Below are 16,418 nucleotides of genomic sequence, written 5' to 3' on the forward strand. Positions count from 1 at the left end.
ATATATATATGTTGCAGGCTTGTTGAGCAATTATGGCTCACCCATATTGTTGTTACTCACCTTGTTTTCAGTTAAGGATGAGAATGAAACTCATCCGTACTCGAGTGGTCAAGAAGCGGGTCAAAAGGCGGGGCCCTCTGACACCAAGGGTGCTAATTCCAATTTCAGAAGAGAGTTTTGAGATGCCTGAGCAGGTGTAGTGGGAATAAATGTAGATATTATCTGAATAAAAGAAATTAGTTTAAAACTTGTGTAGCTAACTGGTTCGTAATAAAGAGATGTTGTGAGACTTTAAATTTGGGTTTGTAATAAGAGTAGTGAGTTATTCTTGTTTTCACACTTTAGCCTTAAAAGATCCTGAGTAGTAGTAGAAAGGGGTTTATTTTATATTTATATGATTACTGTACAGGTTTAGTATTGTTATTAGTGGCAAGTAACCCCCAGATCTAGATCCCGGATTTGGAGGGTGTTATAGTTGGCATCAGAGCATAGGTATTGGTCCATGAAACAAGAACATTATGATTAAGATAAGATAGGGAGATCACATAAGATAGGAATAATTGTATTAGGGTTTTGCTGATTTCTAAGATTAGGGATTTATAAGTTCTAGGAATGGAAGTGACCTTTTCTTGTGTTATGGTTATTTTGTCAGATGGATTCAGCATCTTCTGAGAGGACCGTGTCCGAACTAGTGATACCACCAGTGTCTATGCCTCCAGCAGCACCTGTAGATCCATCAGTTCTAGAGGTACCTGATCCTATAGACTTTTTCCCATACTTTGAGCCAGAGATACCTCTGCTACCACCTCTTGAGTTCCTGATGTTAGAGATACCTGACCTGATTGATTTTCCACAATTGGATGAGCTAGAGATACCATTTCAGCAGCCAGAGCCCGAGATACCATTTCAGCAGCCAGAGATACCCCTTCAGCAGCCAGAGGTACACCCTGATCCTCAGATGATCGAGCCCCAGATACCACCAGTATTATTTCCAACTCCCTTAGCCATAAATGCTTCAGTGTCAGGGATTTATCAGTTCCCACCCGCTGAGTTCATGGATGAGCAGATCATAGATCATTATATGCCTTTACCTTCCAGGGGATCCCAGACAGATCTTAGAGAGCCTCGGACAGTGCTGTATCATGAGTTTGCGAGGATGAGAGATGACATGCAGATGTGGAGGGCCCAGTGTAGTGAGATTCTTGGATTGTTTGAGCGACGAGAGTATGGTCCTGTATCAGCCTTACAGCCAGATTATGTGATGAGGGAGAGACTCGAACAGATCTACCGGGTAGCTTTGCAGGAGTTGGGAGAGTTGAGCCAGGAGGACATTCACACAGATGCAGTGTATTATCGAGCAGTGAGATTGGTGGAGACAGTGTTGGATTCGATCCGTCAGGAGATAGATCGTATTCCACCAGGATTCTGAGATCGGCTAGTTAGATAGATGTGTTGTACCATATGTGATATATGTATATAGAGGCAGCTATAGTCATAGCGAGACTAGATATACGTGTAGTACCCCATTTTGGCATGTATCAGTGGTAGTTATGTTAGACCCTTTAGTATCAAGCATTAACACATGAGGCTGGTGTTTGTTTTATAAAATAAATCTTTTAAATCTCTTTTCTTTTATTTATTTAATTTTCAATCTTTACAGTACCACTTTCATTTTACTGTTTTACAGTTTTTTTATATTTTAAACTCTCTTTAATTTTAAAAAGATCAATGAATTGTTTAAAATGATATTGTTCAGTCTAATTGACATTTTCCAGACAAATTGATAAACTTTTAAATTAATTATATTTCTGTTAAATTAAAATTGTTTCTTATCCATTTTCAATCATTTAAACAAGTTATTAAAAAGGATTGTTTGTTTTTTTATCAGAAAGATGGCACCAAAAAAGAAAGTCCCGAACTGAGTCATCCAATGGTAATACGGAAGGGCAAAATAATAACAATCATATGGACCAAATGTTCCACCTGAAGTAATAGCAAATGGTAATGATGCAGCAATAATAGTTCCAGCAGCAGATGTTACAACAGCCACTTCATCCTAAGCCACATGTACCACCAGTTGTACCTGTTTTTGCCTTTAAACAGTTTCAGTCGATAAAGCCTCCAGAGTTTGAAGGTACAACGGATCCCACTAAAGTTAGGGCATGGTTGAAGGAGATAGAGAAAGCGTTCGCACTGGTTAAAGTGGAAGGAGACCAGAAGACAGATTTTTCTAGTTACTTCTTAAAGAGGGAAGCTAATTACTGGTGGGAGTCCAAGAAAGTGCTAGAAGGCGACAGCATCGTAACTTGGGATAGATTCACCGAGCTTTTTCTGGAAAATTATTTTCCCCGCTACATGAAGAACCAAATGAAAATCAAGTTCTTGGAATTAAAGCAAGGGAGTATGTTAGTGACTGGATATGAAGCCAAGTTTATTGAATTGGCTAGGTTTGTTCCAGAACAGGTTAATACTGATGAGAAACGTGCTAAGAGATTCCAGCAGGGATTGCAGCCATGGATTCGTAGCAGAGTGGAAGTGTTTAAATTGACAACCTACATGTCCGTGGTTCAGAAAGCTATGATTATTGAAGGAGAAAGTGAAATGTCTCAAAAGGAAAAAGGACAGGGAAGTTTTCAGAACCGTTGCAACAGAAGGCCGGGTTTCAAGCCTGGACAAATACAAATTTTAAAAGGATAGAGCAAGGCAATCAGAGATCGGGCAATCGGTTCCAAGCCCCAAATCAACAAAGGGTCATTCGACCACCACTAACCGATTGCAAGACATGTGGGAAGAAACATACAGGGATCTGTAATAAGCCGAATGTCACGTGCTTTAAGTGCAAACAAAAGGGACATTATTCCGGTGAATGCCCAAAAGGGAAGACGGAGATTACCTATTTTCAATACGGAAGAAAAGGGCACATTGAAAAGGACTACAGAGGAACAGCTATGGAAGCCAGTATTCCAAGGGTTTTGGCATTACCTCCACCACCATAGCAGAATCAGCCTAAGGCAAGGACCTTTAATATGTCAATGAAAGAAGTTGTGAAGAATCCAAACATAGTGGTAGGTACGCTTTTTGTGAATTCTGTAGATGCAAAAGTGTTGATTGATTCTGGTGCCACAAGATCTTTTATTTCTGAGGAATTTATCCATAAGCTATACTGTGAAATTCAACGGTTGGGCGAAACGTTAATTATAAAACTAGCGAATGACGACCAAGTTCAGATAGACCGGGTGTGTCCAGGGTGTGATATCGAAATAACGGGACATCACTGCTATGTTGACTTGATACCTTTCAAGTTGGGAGAATTTGATGTTATTTTGGGGATGGATTGGTTAGCCAGCAATAATGCTCATATCGATTGCGCGAATAAGAAAGTGAGTCTATGAACTGAAGAGAATGCAACGGTAATATTTAAAGGTGAGAAACAGAAACAAAGGTTTTTAACGATGATGCAAACTAGACGATTGTTGCACCAGGGATGCGAAGCTTATTTAGCTTATATTTTAGATACGGAAAAGGGAAGTCCAAAGATCGAAGATATTCCCGTGGTATGTGAATTTCCTGATGTTTTTCCAGATGAACTTCTAGGATTACCTCCGGATCGGGAAATCGAGTTTACCATTGACCTAGCACCAGGTACTAAACCAGTTTCAAAGTCTCCGTATCGAATGACACCGGTTGAAATTAAAGAGCTGGCAACGCAATTGCAAGATCTTTTGAATAAGGGGATTATAAGATCTAGTGTGTTCTCATGGGGTGCACCGGTATTATTTGTAAAGAAGAAAGACGACAGTATGCGGTTATGTATCTATTATCGTGAGTTGAATAAGTTAACTATCAAGAATAAATATCATTTGCCACGAATCGATGATTTATTTGACCAACTGAAGGAAGCAACATGATTTTCGAAGATTGATTTAAGATCAGATTACCACCAGTTAAAGATCAAGGCGGAAGATATTCCTAATACTGCTTTTCGAACTAGATACAGACATTATGAATTCCTCATAATGGCATTTGGATTGACCAAGCACCAGCGGCGTTCATGGATTTGATGAACAGAGTGTTCAAAAAGTACTTGGATAAATTTATCATTATATTTATTGATGACATCCGGATCTACTCGAAGACTGAGGAAGAACATGCTGAACACCTAAGAATTACTTTGGAAATTTTGAGGAAAGAACAACTTTATGCAAAAATTTTGAAATGCGAATTCTGGTTGAGAGAAGTACAATTTTTAGGTCACATAATCAGTACTGAAGGAATTCAAGTGGATCCAGCAAATATTGAAGCTGTTCTAGATTTGGGAAAGACCAAAGACCCCGACGAAAGTTAGAAGTTTCTTGGGATTGGCTGGTTATTATAGAAGATTTGTTAAAGATTTTGCGAAGATAGCTACGCCATTAACTAAATTGACTCGGAAGAACGAAAAGCTTACATGGAATGAAAAATGTGAAGAAAGCTTTCAAGAATTTAAGAATCGACTAGTCACCGCACATATACTTATGCTACCAGATGATCGAGGAGATTTTGTCATTTACAGTGACGCGTCCTATCGAGGGCTTGGGTGTGTATTAATGCAGCACGACAACGTAATTGCGTATGCTTCTAGACAACTGAAACCTCATGAACAAAAATACCCAACGCACGATCTGGAATTAGCCGCCATTGTATCGCACTGAAACTTTGTAGATATTATCTTTATGGCGAGAAATGTGAAATTTACACGGATCATAAGAGTCTGAAATATATTTTGACGCAGGAAGAACTCAACATGAGACAGCGACGTTGGTTGGAGCTAATCAAAGGCTACGACGTATCAATCAATTATCATCCAGGTAAAACAAATATTGTAGCAGATGCACTAAGTCGAAAGGAAAGATTGAATATATTGACATCCTCAGAAGAATTGATCAGAGAATTTGATAAACTGGAAATTGAAATTCGTATTCTTGAAGAATCCACCGAAATGTGTTGAGCAAGATTGAAAGCTGTACGTATATCTCAACAATACTGGTTTGGATAACTCAACATAGAACAAGGACTTTGAAATAATCTATGTTCCACTAGGACAATACAGATTGTTTGATTGGGTATATGCACAAAAGGTCTTGATAGCTGCAGTGAAGAAGACGTCAACAGTGATCCGTATGAAGTTCATTAATATATTCAGGCATCGGAGGAATAAGGTTGGAGTCATTCGAAACAGTTATCAGAATCAGTGTGAAGAACTCAAGGATTCCTAGTGTAGTTGGTTATATTTGGTAGAAGACTTAACAGTGGTCTATACGAGTATAATACGAAGGCCTGAGAGCGGAACTAGTCGTATGTGAACCAAACCCGTGCACGAGACGTCAGTGATCCGTGAAAGGAAACGGAGTATTATTTTTAGGAACACTGTTAGGTGGTTTTTGTACTCGAGGTCTCTGAAAATATTTTAAGGTAAAAAACCCCGGAAATTATAAGTCCTGAAGATACAGAGGAGTACAGCTCGAGGATTTATGGGATTTATTTTTAATCAATGACGGATTTTTTATTAAATGAATAAATGAAAATTATCTCATTTATTTATTTAATTTTAGATCACAATTTGATTTTAAAATAATAAATTAAAAATTAATTTTTCATTAAATGAATAAATGAATTTCAAAATATTTATTTATTTAATTTAATATCAATATTTAATTTTGGTAAATTCAAATTAATGTTTGAATTTTATTTAAATTAATAAATAAATTTAAAGTTTATATATTTATTTATTTTAAATGTCAAATATTTATTTTATTTAATTACCAGCCAAAAAGTTAAATTGAAATCAAAGCTGAGGTGTACACAGAAATCAAGAGGAGGGTACAAATCGTACAAGACAAAACATTAATCAACCAGAAAAGCCGGCAGCGTTTTGTGTGTTCTCCCGGGCTGCCCAAACGCGCGCGTGTCGCGCATGCGGGGTCACTCCCTTCCCAGCTTCTTGCGCGTGCGTCACAACGCAACCCTGGCACGCCTGTTCAATTCAAGTAAAAGGCTGCTGTGTTTTTTTTATGCTGTAGATGCAGTCATATGTTTATTTATTAAACAGCTAATTTTTTAGTGTGAGCCTAAGGACATATATTAAGAATCTATGCTTGATGAGTTGTCAAAATTTTATTGTTGAGGAGTTTATTAAAAATGATGGACCCCGTACATGTACAAAAATCTCCGCCAATAAAATGTTGACAACTTATCATGTACGAATTTTTAATATATGGCATTGGGCACACACTAGAAAAAACGATTAAACAAATGAAACGCATCTACAGAATTTTTTTTGTGTGCAAAGAAATGCACAATTAATTGGCAGGTTTCTTGTTCTGGCAATGCACATGGTGGGACCCGGTTGTTGTGTAAATGAAGAAAACAAGTACACTGCCTCTCTTTTGTTTTGTGCAACAAAGAGATCAAAGGCAGCTTACATATCGCATACCGAAAAAAATAAGTCGCAACTTGTGAATCGAAGCGTCGCAGGTTGGCTCTTTCTAAGTCGCAGGTTGGCTCTTTCTAAGTCGCAGGTTGCTGAGCTGCTTTGTCAAATAGTGAGGCGCATGTTGTATTATTTTGGAACAAATAAACTCGGCGCAGGTTGAAGAAAAAAATTGGCCAACGCAGGTTGGGAAAATAATTCAGGTCACAGGTTAATTTTTGTAAGGCCGTGAATTTAAAATATATGGACTAAAATCAGTCACGTGTCCCTCTTCTCTCTCTACCCTACCAATCTATATAATCAATTAGTAGTAAATTGGATCAAAATCTCCTCCTTTTTTTCAAGTGCGAAGCTCTTGAAGTTTTATCTTAGCACATTTTAAAAAGTTTGATTTGACAAGGGGAGTTCATATCCAATTTGTTTCACACTTGTTAAAGCCTTACAAACTTGTAACACTCATTATTTAAAACTCTCTTGATTGTATTTAATATTTTTTGATAGAAGCTCTAAATTCTTAGAGTGATAGATATAATCCTAGATTGATAGCTATTATTTTTATTCTCTCTATACTTGTTGCTTCGAATTATTTATATTCGGAGTTGTAAGGAAACCTTTAGGGCTTAATTTCTTAATAATAAGAATTATTCTGTGAATCTTCTTGTGTTTGTTTATTTCGTTTTCGAGGTTTATTTTCCGCTGTAATTAATTTTAGAAAACGAAGAACATACATTCACCCCCCTCTGTATGTACATTTGGACCTAACAATTTGTATCAGAGCTTGATGATTGAAGTACAGATCTGATCCGTTAGATTAGGAAGTTTTGTTGTTAATTTTGGTTGTACGGAGTCTAGTAGTGTTTTCGGTGTGTAGATCTGAATTGGATTTGTTGGTTTTGACTTGACTGGTTTGGTATTGTTGACTGACTAGGTTATCATATTTTGAGACGTTATATTGCAAATTTTTCTCAGATCTGATAAGATGAGTTCTCAGAAAGTTTGTAGTATCAAGGTTCCTCTGATAAATCGAGATATAATCTATGGAAAAAGAAAAAGGTATTGTATATTCGGGCGTCGAATCCAGAGTATATGAGAGTGTTAAGAGAAGGACAACATGTGCCGATGAAGGATCATCCGGAGTTGCCTAATATGAGAATGTCATGTCCTGCAGCTGAATGGAGTGCATGTGACAAAGAATTGATAGCTCTGGATGAAGGCCTCCACCTTATTTTGGTGGATCGATGGATGATGACATGACTCACCAAATTATGGTATGTGAGAGTGCAAGGCACATGTGGGAAACCATAGAACTGCTTATGGAAGGAACTGAAGATGTCAGGCAGAATCGATTAAACATCTTGACTCCATAATATGAGGCCTTTAAGTCCTGTCCTGGAGAAAGTACTACTCAAGTCTTTGAAAGACTGAACAAGCTTTTAAATGAATTAAGTATTCATGGCAAGACTTATCCTCAGAGAGAAGTCAACCGGAAGTTTATGTTAGTCCTACCTCACCACTTAGAGAATAAGGCTTCATCTGTTCGTGAGCGTGTTGACTTTGAAACCATGACACTTGAGAAGTTGTATGGTAAGCTGAAGACTCATGAAATGGAGCAAGAACAAAGGAAGATTATCTATGATGGTGGCACAGTTGATAACAAGAATGCTGAACTACTCAAGACAAATGCTCTTGTAACCAGTGAAATCAAAGAGCTTGACATTACTGCTGAAAAGCCTAAGTCCAAAGTTGAAATGCTCTTTTGAAGCTGAGATGGATGATGAAAACCTCTCTAGGAATCCAAGTGACTACTACACCACTGAGGAGCTACAAAATATGGAAGATACTACTATGGCCAACTTAGCTGGGATGTTCAGTAACATCAGGTTTAGAAGGAAACAAGGCTTTAGGGGTTCTGGAAGGAGCAACCGTGGTTAGAGGTCAAGTTCATCTTCTGGATCAGGTTACAAAACAAGGATGGTTGATAGAAGCAAGTTCAGATGCTATAACTGTGATGAGGTTGGGCACTTTCCCACTGAATGTATGAAGCCTCAACAAACAAAGGATAAAGGCAAAGCTTATCAAAAGAAGGACTCAGGTAGCTCAAGGAAGTAGTCAGTGGAATCTTACATAGCTGAGGGGAAGAGCTGGGATGACACTGATGAGGAAGAAGAGCAATATGGAAATCTAGCATTGATGGCAGAATCTTCTTCTCAGGTACCATTTCCAACTATTCATGCTTTACCTTCAGATAACTTGTGTGAGAATGAACATTGTGTCGCCTTCAGGAAGACTATCCTAGTGTATGGAAATGTTGTTTCTCATCACTATATTAAGGCACAATACAATACAAAGGAATGCATTGAACAACATGAGCCGTAAAAGAAGTGTATAGAAACGTTAGTACTACACTAAGATGTACTCTTCTTGATGTCGAAGACCTTAAAGTAGAACTAAAGAAAGTTAAAGATAAAAATTATAAGTTAGTTCTAGATAGGGTTGGTGTTGAGAATCTTAAGCAAACCAATATATATTTAGAGCTTAAGATTACTAAGCACCTTGAGACATAGGAAGAACTTAAGAACAAGAATGCAAAATTAGAAACTAAATTGCATGTTTTTACTGATTCCGCAAATCTTGCTAAGAAGCTCATACCTGATCAAGTAGTTGGTGGAAAGGTTGGGATAGGCTTATACTACGACGAACTTAAAAAAGCTTCTAAGAAACGAGTAGTTGAAAATGAGCCTGTAGAGAAAGTTGTTAATCCCCCTAGTACACCTCATGTTCTTAAGGAAGCTAAGAAGCCTCTATTTAAGAAAGCTACTGTTGAGCCCTTTGATGAAGATAATCTTTATATTCATCATGAGATGCTTGTTGAGGATCTCGAGCTCTCAAGGAGACAAAAGGCAAAGAAACCTATTTATGTTTCCAGTGACTCTGACTTATCTTTTTCCGGACTAGGTTTTACTTTCAAGAATAAGAAGAACAGAAGTAGAAATGGTAGGATAGGAACTAATGGCCCTAGGATGTTATGTAATAACTGTGGTTCTGCTGGTCACCTTACTCATGCTTGTAGAAACGTTAAAGCAGACAATGTTAAAAATGCTTATGTGCATAACATGCCTAAAGTTTCTAAGTGTGATAAATCTGTTTGCATGCCATGTGTAGTATCTTTCATGCATATTTATCTTGATTCCACACACTCACATAATACATCCCATGATCATGATAAGCATGTTAGTAAGAACACCGGTAGATCAAAGACTGTAAGCCCTCCTAAAGCTAGGAAAGTGGCACTTGTCACTAAGCCCAAGAGCAAGTCTGTTGGTGCTTCTGAAAGTGACAAGGAAACAGTCAATGATAAAGTAAAAATTGTTAAGCCTGTCAATACTGTTAAGAGAAATGTCATATATTCAAATGCTTCTAAGTCTTATGGACCCAACTTAGTTTGGGTACCAAAGAAAACTTAATCATCATTGTTTACAGGGCATTAAGCAGAAGAATGTCATGTGGATTCTGGACATTGGATGTTCAAGGCATATGACTGCAACTAGAGCCCTACTATTAATGGTGGTTGAAAAAGTTGGCCCAGTGGTTAATTTTTGAGATGACAGCAAAGGTTATACTACAGGATATGGCTATTTGGAAATTGGAAATGTCATCATTGAAGAAATCTCGTTGGTTGAAGGTCTTATGCATAATCTCCTCAGTATCTGTAATAACCCCAAAATTTTGAACTTTTTGTAACCCTTATGAATAGTGTTTTTGCTGATTATGTTGAATAATAAAACTTTTCATGCCACACTATGTAGGGGTTCTTTTATTGTTATTCTGAGATCTTATTAGTACTCTATATGATATATAAGTGTATGTAAAGATCGTCAGAATCCAAATTTGAACACTTTGATTTTTCCCGAAAATCCACCAGATACCGAAAGAATTGAGTATAAGATAACATGATAAAAAGGATTTAAATTCAAGATTTATAAGAGAGGATCATAAAAGGAATATAATGTATTGAGAAAGGTTAAGGAAACCCAAGTAATAAGATCCCGGGTATGATCCCTCAAACGATAAACGAAAACGAAAGTTAAGCGAACCGTATAACAGATCAGCGGTCATTAGCCAAGTAATTAGGAGCTAATCAAAGAGGTTAGTGAGGATGATGTCATCAAACCAATAAGAGGAGGATAAGCATGGGATGATGACATAAGATTGATGACCTAAGCATGACCAAAAAGGGAAGGAAGTGTGGTTAATTTCAAGCCACACAAAAATCACCATGGTTAAAAGGTAATTAATTAAAAGAAAAGCAAAAACAACCAACAAACAAATCATAACACCAAAAACACAAAGTTGACTTTCATTTTGGAGAACAAAGCTCTCGGCCCCTTTCCATTTTACAAGAAAAGAAAAACCCAAATCCAAGTTCCAAGCTTCATTAATTAGTGAGGTAATTATATAAGGTTCCTTGTGCATAGATATAGATATCCTATAAGTTTAAGCTTCAAATTCCTCAAAATCTCTTCCTAAAATTCATGGAAGAAGAGGGTGAATAGTGGTTTTCAAGAACTTGAAATTTTATTCTTGAGTTTTTGTTTAGATTAAGCTTTGGTAAGGACTTTCAAGGGTGATTCCAAGCTCCTTAGTTACTTTTACTCACCAAGGAAGGTATAATCTCATACCCTAGCCCTACTTTTGTATATTTAGAGTTATGTGTTTAAAATGGTTCATGAGAAGCTTGATTATTGTGTATTTAGAGATGTGTTGGTTTTGTGATGTGTTTGGAGTTGTAAATCTTGTTGATTAGTTAAAGAACTTATGTAAGCTTTTAGTTCATGATTGGGAAGTAGTGTAAATTGGAAATATTGAGTTGGTGGGGCTGTTGTAGTATTGTATGGATGGAGTTTGGTTGTATGGTTGAATTATGGTTGATTTGTGGTTGATTTGGAGTAGGATAAAATTGGTAATCGCGTAAACATAGCCGTCGTAATGTCCGATTTACTTTAGAATGTTTTGTTCTTAACATCAGGACCCGAGAACTCACTATTAGGTTTTGACCATTGCCATGATTAGATAGTTCATATTACGAGCTTCGTTTTGATATGTGGTTCGTTTGAATCCGATGTACGGTTTAGAAGAAACGACCGTTTTAAGTAACGGCGATTCGCGACCGAACCATTACCCCTCCCCTTACTTTGAAACATTGGTTAAAGACCTTAAATGACTAATTGGAGTATGAAACATTTATGTAAAGTGGATTAGGCAGTTGGTAAGGTGCTCGCGAAAAAATCGCCTTAAAACTCTTAATGGTTAATTTATTAAAAATGGTGGAGCCGAGGGTACTCGAGCGACTTAAGAGAATCGTTGAGCGCAAAGCGAGCGTTAGAGTCTAATTCGTTAAAGTATAGATTCATAAGCGACTTTGGTTTAATTCCAACTTATATGTGGTTTATAGGTTACCAGACTCATCCCAGGACTTTTACCACCCCCAGTCGCTCAGGCAAGTTTTCTACCCGTTATACTGTTGTTGTGATGTATATATGTATATGCATTATCTTGTGATAGATGCATGTTGGTTAATTAGCAAATTTTGTGATATATTGAAGCATGCTGATATGGTATATATATGCATGTTTGTTTCGTAATCTGGTTATCTATCTGTTGATTTCAATTCTTATAGTTGCATAATACCTATGCTAGAGATAAGCAGTAGTTGCGTATACCCTTAGTATAGGGGACCCAAAGGTGAACATTTTCTAAAAGCGGGAGTCGATGTTCCCGAGTATATTATATATATTTATATATATATACATAGATATAGTTTTTAAAACTATTGATCGAATAAGGTTTATTCGATAACTTTATTTTTATTAATGAATATTACTTTGAATATTCATTCGAGGACTTATGACTCCGTTTATTTTATTTAATGAATATTCATTCGAGGACTTATGACTCCGCTTATTTATTAAATAATATTCTTTATTTTATTAAAGAATAATATTTCGATAATCAAACTTATTTTCGATTATTCAAATAAAGATCATACTTTCGTATAAGTATATCTTTGGTTATTTAATATTCATTTCAAGTATGAGTTTTAAAACTTCTACTTCAATTATTTTTATAAAGATTATTCTTTATGGGAATATTATTTAAATAATAATATTCAGATATTTTTTAATATATTGGGACGGATTTATTTTATTAAATCAGCATTACTCCAAACATTCTGAAAAATGTTTAAAATGATTTTAAAAGTTAGAGTGGATCCCAAAACTCGTTTTTAGATTTAAGATCTTCCTTTCGAAGGAGACTTAAATATTCGCTCAAAAAATCTTAGGGATCCGGCTCTGTGGTGTATTTTATACTCGCAACGAGGTTGCTGTTTTGAGAAAACAATTTGATTACTTGCCCAACGTTCGGGAGGTAAGTCCATCTAATTGAGTCGGCATAAGCGGCAGGCCGGGGTACGGTCTATGAAGGTGTAAAAAAATGGGTGACAGTCCATCCACGTGTGAGTGGCCGAGTAACGGTCTAGCGCGAGGTCCTAATGCGGCCAGGGTGATGACCGGCGAGGAATTCATCCATCTACAGTAGAAAAGGTTACTTATTGGTATCCTTGCCTGATCAGCAAGATATCGGGTTTATGACAAAATTCTTTTCCTATCCAAAATTCATTGGATGTTGCAAACTCTGTTCATACTTTACATAACAGAGGTTTCCAGGAAATGTATAAGAGATATATATGTGGATATATATATATATATATATCGGGACTAAATAAAGTATTTCGTAACTTCATTTCATTCAATAATATTTCAAAGATTAAATCTATTCAAGTCTTAACTTGTGGTCTCATCTATGGGATGACCTGTAATATCCGGGATATATCGTGTAATTATTTTTGCTAATAGATAATTATTATATGTATTCAGTATCTATTCTATGAATTATTTGTTAAGTGTTAAATATGTTTGAATGTTTAAAATGTTATTAATTAAGTATTTCAATTTTTATATGTTCCAAATAAAATATAGATAATTGTCATATCTTCCTAATTATTTTTATGTTGATTTGTGAATTTATAGGAATCATATGAATTTTATAAAATCTTTTTCCGGGTATTTAAAATCTATTTTATAAAAACGGGAACCAACCACCGTTAACCGTTTTTACGTTTTTAGAACCCGAAACTCTTCCGAGAACTCCTTCCTAACCTAATTGCAATATTCCGAGCATTTTCCATATCCCGGCGCAATATTTTCGATACAATATTCATTTCCGTAAATCAATAAAACCCGTATTTTCGATAAACGGGAGCTTTTTATTAAACTATCCCAATTATCATCTCGTAGTACGTGTAACCAGGCGCTGAGACCAAGACCGCAGTACAAATTGTACTGATTTGGATAATTATCCCGAAAACCGATACCGTTTGGATCAGTTTTTATAAATAAACGTACCGTTTTATATCCAGAATGATCCAACGGGATACTAATTCTCCGTAATTATAAATAGCCTTTTACCGTATTTTATTTCGTATCAAAATCATTTGCAGACAGATAATTATATAATTTTTTTACAGAGAAAAATCATATATTCATAAACCTTTCTGAGAATCAAACCACAAATTCAAGGTGTTAGTGAAATCCGTTTGGAAAGTTGGAGTAACCAATTTGAAGGTCTCAAGGAGTACTATCAGATTCCAGGACCTGTTTTACTGCAGAATCAAAGGTTGATTTTTTATAAATTTAATTATTTTCGAATTATTTTCATGAAAAATATGATTTTTTGTTCGGATGATTGTTTGTATGATTTGATGATTTCATGTTGTAGAGCTTGTTTTCCTGATGATTTTGGTATATTATACGTCTGATTTGGAATCCAATAACATGTTCAAATTTGAGTTTGATTTTTCGAATTTCAAAATTAGGGTTTATAACCCGTATGAATGTTCTTAATTGAAATTTGGGGGTTTCTTATTCTGGAATAGATTGATGTTGTGATATAGTGGATTGTGTTCTCTGTAAAATTTGCAATCCAGTCGTATAAGTTTCATGAATCAACGAGGTCTGTAGAGAAGGGAGTTGTGTTTTGAATATTTCCGAAGTTCGCCGGAAACAGGCAAACTTCACGGCCAAATTCCGGCCAACTCAGGGATTGTTAGATCGATTTGATTGCATGGTTATGTTCCTGGTAATCCGTAGATGTGATCTGGAGCTTGTGGCAAGGTGAGGAGGCCGGAATCGTGTTCTCCGGCCACCCCTGTGTTTTCCGGCGACTGGACTGCAAAATTGCAGTTTAGTCCCTGTAGTTTTGTAGATGATGAAGTTTAGTCCCTGAAGTTTCCAGACTTTGCAAAAATTGGATTCCTGTTTTAAAAATATTTAAAAATCATATTTCCTATTTATTTTTATTATAAAAATCCGTTTTTAATTTCTGAAAATTCTAAAAATTATTATTTTAATTCCGAAAATTATTTTTAATTCACAAATAAATCTGAATTAATTAGTTAATTAATTTCAGTTAATTTTTAATTGATTAATTAGTCAATTAATTCGAAAATTAATTGATTAATTGATTTAATTAATTATTAATTGATTTTTAATTAATTATTTAATTAGATTTAATTATTTAAAAATGATTTAAAAATTTCGAAAAATAGTTTCGAGCTTTAAAATATTATTCTAAATTATTTTCAAGGCTCGATAATTATTCTAAAATTGTTTCGGAGCCAGAATTGGCCAACCGAACCCTGTTTATTATTCCGAAATTGATCCAACGACCCGTTTTAATTCCGAAAAATGTTTTAAAAATCATTTTAAATACCAGAAAGCCTATTTATGACCCGAAATGTTTTTATAAATGATATGTCATTGATTACGTGATGTATTATGTGTGACTTGTTGATTGACTGTCGGTTTATATATTCGATGATTACTGTTTATGGCATAACTTTCAATCCGTTAATCGGATTTGGGTGAAACGAAGGGAAGATAGAAGTATGTGTTGAACAGAATCGTATGAGTGGAATATTGATAGATACTTATGATGCCTAGCAGAGTAAGCAGGCGTAAGAAAGAGAAGCAGGTGATCAGAAAATAGAATTAACATGTAGAAAATACAGCAAGTGAGCAGAGATTAGAAGCGAGGCATAGGAGAAACAGATGAATGGTGGTTGAATAGAGTCGTAGACAAGTACAAGTGAGGTTGGAATCAATTATGATAAGGCAAGTACTTCTAAACCTTTCTCGAGATTTATTGCAAATATTTCTAAATTCTCTTGTGACCTATTGTTAATATTCAAAATAGCTCTCTTTTATATTGGAAATACTTTGAATCCTCCAGCCTTGAACCTGAGCCACATCATTTGATCTTTGAGCCGTAAGCCTTATTCTTTGTGAACCATTTCTTGTGGATTTACCAAATATTAAACCACACAAATACGATACTACTCCACAAATATATATCCATCATATACCAAACACTGGAACAAAATTGTTTATATATACAAAAACTTTTATACTTAACCATACCTTGTGATATCAAAGCACTAAAACTTTGGAAAAACACTATTCATCTAATACCCGATTATCCTACCGGCTGGAGGCCACTTCTTTTATGTATTTTGACATACCCTTTTTGGTAACTATGAACTTTTACCATGCCCTTGTACAAATGTTTTATGGTTATTGATTATGATCTGGTTTTATTGAACTCTATTGTTTATCATATTGAAATGCTTTAGAATTGGATAGTTTTCTTTGTATGGACCAGATTCGTGGTCAGACCATATCGATGGTCAAGTTAGGCCAATGTGTGCCTTGGATCCAGTAGTTAGAGCAGTGATGTGTGCTTTGCCTAACCTTGGTTTTAAAAACTTAAAATGAATATCCAATTCTATTGGTTGTTTAACAAGAAACTTGATTCCTTTGAATCATCTCATTTA

At 35.6% G+C, this 16,418-nt stretch overlaps 1 protein-coding gene across 1 annotated transcript; it reads left to right on the forward strand.

Annotated features, from left to right (window-relative positions):
• The first annotated feature begins 2,034 nt into the window (after positions 1–2,034).
• Positions 2,035–2,697, forward strand: LOC141672478 (uncharacterized). The gene has a single exon (XM_074479120.1). The coding sequence runs from the start codon at positions 2,035–2,037 to the stop codon at positions 2,695–2,697; it is 663 nt and encodes a 220-aa protein (XP_074335221.1).
• The last annotated feature ends 13,721 nt before the right edge of the window (positions 2,698–16,418 follow it).

Source organism: Apium graveolens, chromosome 1 (assembly GCF_009905375.1).
Source record: "Apium graveolens cultivar Ventura chromosome 1, ASM990537v1, whole genome shotgun sequence".
NCBI lineage: Eukaryota > Viridiplantae > Streptophyta > Magnoliopsida > Apiales > Apiaceae > Apium > Apium graveolens.